The 8657-nt window shown below is 46.2% G+C and overlaps 1 protein-coding gene across 4 annotated transcripts in view; it reads right to left on the bottom strand.

Moving 5' to 3' along the window:
* Positions 1–8657, bottom strand: part of LOC117160881 (acetylcholinesterase) — a 63815-nt gene continuing 55158 nt past the window's right edge. For all 4 annotated transcript variants that reach the window (XM_076617832.1, XM_076617833.1, XM_033341940.2 and 1 more), the window contains 2 exons: positions 8460–8635; positions 1–1468 (listed from right to left, as the gene is read on the bottom strand). In XM_076617832.1, the coding sequence (XP_076473947.1) occupies positions 1293–1468; positions 8460–8635 (352 nt within the window). In that variant the 3' untranslated portion in view covers positions 1–1292. The remainder of the gene's footprint in view (positions 1469–8459; positions 8636–8657) is intronic.

Raw genomic sequence — 8657 nt, 5'->3', positions numbered from 1 at the left:
CCGAAATGAAAGCCTGGCGAATGCGTCGACCGGCGGTCCACAGAACGTTTCTAGCCTTTCCGAAAATCCGCAGACATCGCGTCAATTTTTCTACAAATTTTCGTCAGCGCGAATGCGATCGTTCGACGATGATACAAAGTTCGCTGAGCTAAAGGATAACGATCGTTTGTGCGATGATATTTTCAGCGAATAGCGCGCGGATTATCCTGTCGCGGGTAGATTAAACGTCCAGGGGCCGAGTGCGTTTCGCGATAACGTGCAGGTCCACGGCGGTGATCTCGCTTGTAAAATAAAAGCACCGATGCAGTGACCTATATTGCCGTGGCGTTAATCAAAAACTAGAACGTACGGGAAGAGCGTGTACGCTGTCTGCCTGCCATCAAATTCTATTTTGTAGCGTATTTTTTTTCCTCTCAGGTGCAACGGGTCGATCAAATTAGTGGCGCGTTACGCTGTACTTACGTTACGTTCCCCGTTGATCCCCATGGAAATTCTAAGTTTCAAGAACCAACTACGAGACAGACGAATAAATTTGCGATACCCGAGTGAAATTGCAAACGCGGAATAAAGCGCGGTACGAGCGTGATTTTACATTGGTCGCGTGAGTAGTCGCTGTCGGAGTAGGTCAGACGATTTACGAGGGACCAATTGATGGTTTTAGGATGTTGGCGTCGTTCTTACAACTAGAAGCGTCTTGCTCGACCGAGAGCGTGTCGCGCGTCGCGTGTCCCGTACCTGGAAACGTGCGATACGCGTAGTAACTTTCGATTCGGAGCGTACGTTATATCTTTACGATTGCTATTTTCTCCATGTATTGCGACTCCACCAACGATATCAACCACGGTCGCGTTCTCGATTCGCGAGGACTTTGTCGATCGCGTTCTCGAAAGACTGAGAATAGAGGAACGACTAAAATTGCAGAACGATAAAACGACACTCGTCGGTGATCGATTACGTCGATTCAAGGAGATCTTCGAGTCCTTTGTCTAGCGTACAGTTTCTGCCGCGTCCCATCCTCTAAGGGACGACGTAGATTTGTCTCTCGATCTACAAGATCTTTCTCACTAGCGAACCGGTGACAAGACGATCGTGTATAGTGGGTCGATCGAGCGCCCTCCGCTGCATTGATATGTGTCTGTCTCGCTTCGAATCGCCTCGAGATATCAACGAACGATGCCATTGATTCGTTTACACGCTTTAGAAGGTCGTCGATCGTTTCGCTGGTCCGTATTCGCGTTCCATTGGCCTCTTCCCGGACGATCGAGAACGATCCAAAGAGCTAACTGCGGAAGCTAGACGAAGCCCCTGGGGTCGATCATCTCCGGCACACTGTTCGCATTCGATTGAATCGCGATCCTATGACTGAACAGGGTACCGATTAGCAGCAGGCTCAACATCAGGAACAGATGTCCTCCGTCGGTTACTCTCGTACCGCTACATGCCATCTTCTGACTAAGTTCCAGTTTCGCTGCAACAGAAAACAATGAAAAATTGCCTTAGATTCAACGACGACGACGACGCGACGGTACGCTTTCGATTTTTAAACATGTCACGAGAACACATAGATCTACGCAGTGTGAATAATATTAATAGCTCGTTGCGAGTAACTACCAGTCCCCTGAACAGCATTTCATAAAACGTTCGGAACAATGGGACCAAGGAGATAGATGTGAAAGAACGAGCGGAAAATTCGTTCCTTCGACGATGAAGCCGTATCAATCCAACGAATATGAAAGTAATAAAAGAGAGATGCTGCCTCTGCTGCGTTCGACGGTCGCCGAGAGGACGCGAAGAGCGTGCTTTGATAACGTGGATTACGCAACAAAGAATTCGTTTAACTTGGCGCGGAATGACCGGTGCGTCGCGTGAGATCTTGCCGTTACGACTGGCAACCGAGAAACTCGATTAAAACGGATAATAGTTGTCGTTCGTATCGCTCGTCGACCGATTAACCTTAGTTAATCAAAGAATTTTCCCGTGACAACGGCGTCTCTTCTCTTCGAGACTTTCACTTGGATTCGTTGGGTTTCGTATCGGTCGAATTGGAATTGCACGCGCGTCAAAGTCGTGAGTCGCGTAGATTGCGCGTTGCGTTTTTCTATATGGGAGCCGAAGGAATCGGCGATTAACGGATCCACGCATCTCCGTGGCTTTGTGGACGATGATGCATGTATCAGGTGTACGCACACGTGCGCACGTTTGCGCGCACAGACGTGCCGCGGCGGCATCGATCCACTTTGCCGAGCGGCCAGTTCCACCCCCGCACCCTCGTCTACCCTGCTCGTCCGTTCGTTCGTTTCGTTCCTGGGTGCCGCGATCAAAACCCCTACCTTTCGTCGAGCCAGCTGCCCCTCCGACTTTATCACTGTTTTGTTTTCGAGGCGCGAGCACCGATCAAATTTGCCCACCAGTCAGCCCGACGTCCACCGACCCACTATGCTTTCTCCGTCCGCTTCTTTTTCCGCTTCCACTTCGTCTCCTAGCAACTTGGATGAATTCGCGTTGCAACCACGAACGCAAACCGACTACTAATAAAAGGGAGAAACGTGTGGCGAACACCTGGACGTGCCAGTATTCCCGGGAGTACCGATGCTCGATTTTGCGATCGATTGGAAAAGTTCTCGGCAAACTGCGAGAGGAACCGAACTCGTAATCAAACTCCAAGTTTCTCCTTCGCAATTCTCCCTCGACATATTTTCGTTTAATTACTTTGCAAGAGTAAGCGTCGTCGAGTATCGGTCAACGAATTGTCCAACAACTTTCTCAACGAACGACCGAACGATCAGCGACAAATGATCTACGAGCAAGAAGGTTCGCTTGGAAAAATGTTTATCTCGTTTCCAGTTAATTATTTGGACAAATTCACGAGCCTCGGTGCAATTGCTCTCTATGATAATTCGAGCAGCGACGATCGACAGCCAATAGCGATACGTATATGCTGCTGCAATCGTCAACGCTGACTATTATCGTACCGTTCTGTTTCCTCTTCTTCGTGACGACGGACGATCAATCAGTATGTTTAGAGAGGCTACGCGTGTCATTGTTTTCGCGATCGAGCACCCGTGTACAGTAATTAATTGCGATCTATCTATTGGACAACTCGTTAGTTGTTAATTCCTGCTAAAATATTAGATATCTCCGCGGAGATATATTAAGATTCACACGGGAAAGATACAGCTTGCGTATATATATGCATATCCGTATACTTTAATGCACATACAAAGCAAGTTAAAGAAAGAAAATAAAAGGCAAAGTAGGATAGGAGTAAAGGATAGAAATGTTTGAATCAAACTATGGATGGAGCAGTCGTTATGCTAACAGACTATACAAGAATGATGACGCCATGACTTTATTTTTAGCAATACGAGTTCAATAATTGAGTGATACTTTATTATATAATTACCGCGTGTGCTCGATATATACGGATTTCCCTGTGTATCGTTATTACATTCAATTACTTGATGATACCCGATTAAGAAAATCGTTTTCTCCTTTTTAGTATATTTTTAAATAAAAGTCGTTTAAACAAATTTTTTCAACTTACATATTTTACTTTTGTCTCGATGTTTAGTCATTTCCCGATGTACATCGACTTTCTATTGCATACCAGTACAAAAATTCAACGTTTATTGTGAATAATGTACCTAAAACTGTATTCTTGGACTCAATAAACTTTAAATCCCATCGACTTTCTATTGCGAGATAAAAAGATCTTTCCACGTTTCAGCCTAATAAATTCAGCTAGATAGGCAATTATTTCCAATAAAACAATTGTCAATTTTTTGAAATTACGTATGTCGTATTACGATCGAAAAGAAGCGTGTGTTTCAAATTTCAGTTTTCTAGCTGTTCGAGAAGCGAGTGAAATTTCGATTATAAAATTCCAACTAGCCAGACGGACAGACAAGTAGTAGAGAGGTAGGTTAAATAAAAACCATCGAAATAAATTCGAGGAGTGCGAAGAATACGAAACGTTCTTTTAAAATTTTAAACGACACGGTTACGCGTGCCTAGTTCCTAATGGAACTGTCGCCGTAACAACTGCTTGGGGATACACGAAGGTTGTTGCGTTCGCGCAGTAATTTTCAAATTTCATTCGAAACCTTCTTACTTCGTAACGTCTAGTAACTGGAAATCATCGTAAGCGAGAGAAGCAAGACAATTTCGGCATCTTCGCTAAGAGAAGCGAATCGATTCGAACTTGATAGCCGTAGATTTTCGTATCTTTCAATTTGATCGCTTAACTATTCGATGTATTTCGATTTTCCTCTGATATGTTTTTATCGGCGATTCGAAAATATTCGAATAAATACCCGCGATTCGTTTCCGCTTTTGATCGATTACGCGTCCTATAGTTATCGTTATGGTCGCGATTCCATTATCGTCCGTACACGGCCAACGTCGATGTTTCGATGGATTTTGGACGGAAGTCAAAACGGTGGTGGCCAGCGTAAATATACTTTTATAAGGGATCGTTAACGCGAGATAACGGCATTATCGTGAATGTAATAGCGGCCCGATCCGAGCGGGTTCCAGGTTGGCGCCGTATCAACGGCAGTTCTGCGGCGCATACATAGATTACGGGGAACGTGTCCGATAGAAGGGTGCATTTAACTCCGTGACGTCACGGCTGCGGTAGACACCGGAATTGGTCTCACGGTTACGATAGCGTTACGCCAATGGCTCGAATTCGGATCGTTAGCGATGATGAAAATGACACCTTCGTCCGCTCCCGTCCGCTCTGCGGACTCGTACCGCGTTACCGTTACACGGTGCACCCGTACGCTGCTCGCCTAAAACCTCCGTTCATTTTACGAGGCGATAAATCCTCGTTTAAAAGCAACCGAGAACGTCACCGTGCGTGATCGATTAGGTCGACCGCCCAAACGTACAGCGGACCCGGATTACCGGACGTTTCCTCGGAATACGCGTTTGCTCGCGATCATCGGGAAATCGGCTCGCTTATCGATGATTCGTCGATGAATTGTCGGGGCCGGAACAAGGGAAAACACGAGCAGAGTGTATCTGCGGTTACGCCAATGGTTTACCGTGTAAACGAGCCATTAGTGCTCGTGACAACGACACGTCCCCGTGCTGTACACCCTCTACCTTCATTGGCGTGCGGTTAACCTTTCCAAGCTCACCGACGTAATTATAAAGCAATGCCGCGACGTCGTTGTTCTATTTACAGTGCCGATGCGCCAGACCAGAGAATCGCATCTGCCGCATATGCAGACATTTTATTTAACCGCGCAACGTTTCGTCCTAATTCTCCGATCCAGTCGCGAAACGCAACCGTCCTCCCTTACCTTACTTATCCTCGTAAATGCAAAAGAGCCGTGTGTTCTCGTCGAAGGAAAAACTCGTTTACGGGTAGCTGCTCCGCGCCATCGTCGGCTAACGAGGCGAATCATGTTGTTTATCGTAAGGCGAATCTCCGAAAAGTTTAAAAACCTCAGACTTCGGCCGAGTCGTAGCGGTCGCGTGTACTCGCGAGTGAAGCACTTTGACGATTCTGTCGAAAGAGATCTGGATACTCGCTGCAGCTGCAGGCACGATGGATGTTAATTGGAAAGAGGAGGAAAAAGAGACAAAAAACAATCGACCAGAGGAGCGTTGGAAGAAGATACAGCACCGCGGCAGCAATTTTCCGCTGCACCGCCGCGCCGTTTTTATCCGCCGCGATATCATCCCCTCTTTGCTTCGTCCATCTGCCCCGCTAAACCATTCACCGGATATTCCACCGACTAACGCAGCCACCCCTTTGTATTTTCTTTTCTCGTCCCCTTTGTTCTACCATCCTATCGAGATCTTTGAGTCGCAACTGCTGACGGATTGCTCCTCGACGCTGTTCGATTCTTGATTCGATCGCGAGTAGTTTATCCGTCGCGGATAAGCGAATAAATTCGCTGCGACCGTCATCCCTATCCTCGGCTCTCCAAATCGCTGTACGTCTCTTCCGTTTGCCCGCGAGCTTCTCCGCTGGAATTCCATTTTCCATCTTGGTGAGTCGGTATCGTTGAATTTTCCTCGTTGAATTTTTCTTATCGTTCGAATTACCGTTGCTGACGCATTCGTCGCTAGTGAACGACGAAGAAACAAACACGAGCGTTCGATCGTTCTTTTTTTTTTTCTCTTCACTAAACTAACGAAGCGTTGACGAAACGTTTATCGAGAAGTAGTTACGACATTCTGGTGCTTTGGGAAGATTTTCCAAGAAACATCGTCTGAAATCGGTGCCACTGAAAATTGGCACGTCTCTCCGATTCGACGATTTCTTTGCGAATGGTGCCTGGCCAACGACGACGACGACAACGGTGCCGATATTGTTCGGGACAAAGAAGAAGCGGATAGAGATTATTCTTTGAATAGATATCGATGGTTGGCTCGCAGCCATTCCTTTTCCGCGACCTAACGTTTCTCCAAAGGCACGGTGTACGCGAGCTAAGCACTCTCGATTGATAGCTCATCTCGGAGTCAATGGGATACGAAATTGCTTCTCGAAGGAGAGAACTTCTCGGTAATCTTCATCCTCCGACTCTCGTAGATTTAGCCAAAATTCCATTAATCAAACGAAATTAATCGTTAAATAAGTCTGTCCGGGAATTTGCAGCGAACGTTGTCAACGGATCGGTCATATCGGACCCGAGTGTCTCTATTTTGTCGACAGTTGCGCAGAGTGAAAAAATGTTTGTCTCAAGGATGTTGAAACCGTCTAGGAACGTTCAAATCAACAATCGTTGCAAAATAGTCGACCTGAGACATAGTATGGTCAGCGTTGCACTTGAATTTGCATCGTTCACTCAGACTTGTATCGAGCGAGTCCTGTCTCGCGAAGCGTCTCACACGACGCTCGAAGGTCACTGTTTCGCGATGAGAAATACAGGAAATCTTGTGTCTCGAGCAAAAAGCGAACGCGGACCTTCGGATTGCGGTAAACGCAATTACGGTGAAAGAAAAAGCCTTCTTTGGATATCTAAAACGCGATCCCTCGTGCTCTTCTACTGCTGCGACGACCGATAATCGTGGCCAATAATCGAATCTGCATAATGGACGAACCGAATACGAAGGATTAGGTTTCTTCAGGCATCTGCCTGTATTTTGTGGAATGGCACGAGGCCAGAGACCAGTCGCCCCCTCAGTCAGGAAACCACGAATATCGTCTCTATTAAATTGCACTCACTTATAATAACGTAATTGGGATGGAATAATTTGATCATAGAAAAGCTGCCAAGAAAGCAATTTCCAATTTTCAAGTCCTACCTTTCGTCGCTGTTCGCTGTTCCATTTGGTTCGATCGTGAAACGACAGAAGAAGAAATAAAACGAGAGAAACTTGAATAGAACTTGTTAGTAGAAACGATACTTTTTTTTCAAATTCGAACGAAAATTTCGGAAAATGGTCGAAATCCGCCCGAAACAGTGCAATTCGCTTCGGTTTCATCAGAAGCGCGTGAAAAGGGCGAAAAATATGAATCGGAAAGCGAAGGACAGGAAACAGCGCGCGGAATACGCGATTTACGTTTTAAACGATTGAAACTTTTCACGCGTGACAAGCAAAAGACTGTGGGCCGAGAAGAATTTAAGAGAGCGAAAAGTTCGGGCAAACGTTAAAACTTGGTTGGTAGCTACGACGGTCGACTGTCTCTTTCATTGGATCAAGTTCAACAATGTAGGGAAAGAGTAAAGTTCGTTGGAAAATTTCAAAAGTAGCAACCTTGACTCTGTACTTGATTTACACACGCGAATCGAATATTTTGAAAATTCCGCGTGTGTACGTATCGATGCGAAATCTCCTACGCTGGCGTTCCAACGTTTGTTTCGCTATGCGAAAAGGCTCGGCTATTTTATTTTGTTTTTAATTCACCAAGCACAACGGTACCTCGTTAACGTACGTGGGTTAGATTTCCATAGAACGAAGACTGGCAGGTGTTTATTCCTCGACGAGGAATGTCTCGTTCGTTCGTTGGTCGAAAATTGAGTCTGAAAATTTTCGAGAAATTACCGCCTTCCTTCTTCGTTCGGGAGACGATTCCTTCGTGAACCGGTATGACAGATATCGCGGCTCGAATTACGAATGCTTCGTAGCCCCGGAAGCTTAATCGAGAACGACTTGCATTCGAAGTTCGGTAACGGAGCGCTCGATTAAAATCTCTCGACCGGAAAAAGTAATCGAGCCGATTGATTTGCTTTCGACGGTCCCGAACGGCCGCCTTGAGGTTAATGAAACGTATTTTCCACTCAACAGGTGTCATAGGAGATAATCTAAATGCAGTCGAAGGGTTGAACGTTGAACGATGAACCGACCGTTAAGATAGTTGGCGCGAGCGAGAAACACGTTCGACAAATTCCGATAAACGGCGAAAGATTCGAATCTTTCGTTAGGAAATAACGCGTTGCGGCAGCGCCGTCGTCGTTTTTCACGGCAAGAAGAACAAGAAGAAAGTAAAAGTTACTCACAAGTAGCGGCGAGGAGTTGCGGAAGGTATTTCTTCCAAAAAGTGCACTGCCTCGCTCTAGGTCCGTTTCCGATTTCGGAACTGTTGGTATCCAACGTCAGGTATTCCTTTTTGGCGGCAGTATGCGGTGGCCAATAGGTCTGCGTCCATGACTCGACATCTCCGACGTTCGGATCCCTAACACGACGGTAGTCAGCCC

Source organism: Bombus vancouverensis, chromosome 4 (assembly GCF_051014615.1).
Source record: "Bombus vancouverensis nearcticus chromosome 4, iyBomVanc1_principal, whole genome shotgun sequence".
Classification (NCBI taxonomy): domain Eukaryota; kingdom Metazoa; phylum Arthropoda; class Insecta; order Hymenoptera; family Apidae; genus Bombus; species Bombus vancouverensis.
The sequence above is the reverse complement of the archived record's forward strand: the minus strand, read 5'-3'. Positions and strand labels throughout refer to the sequence as shown.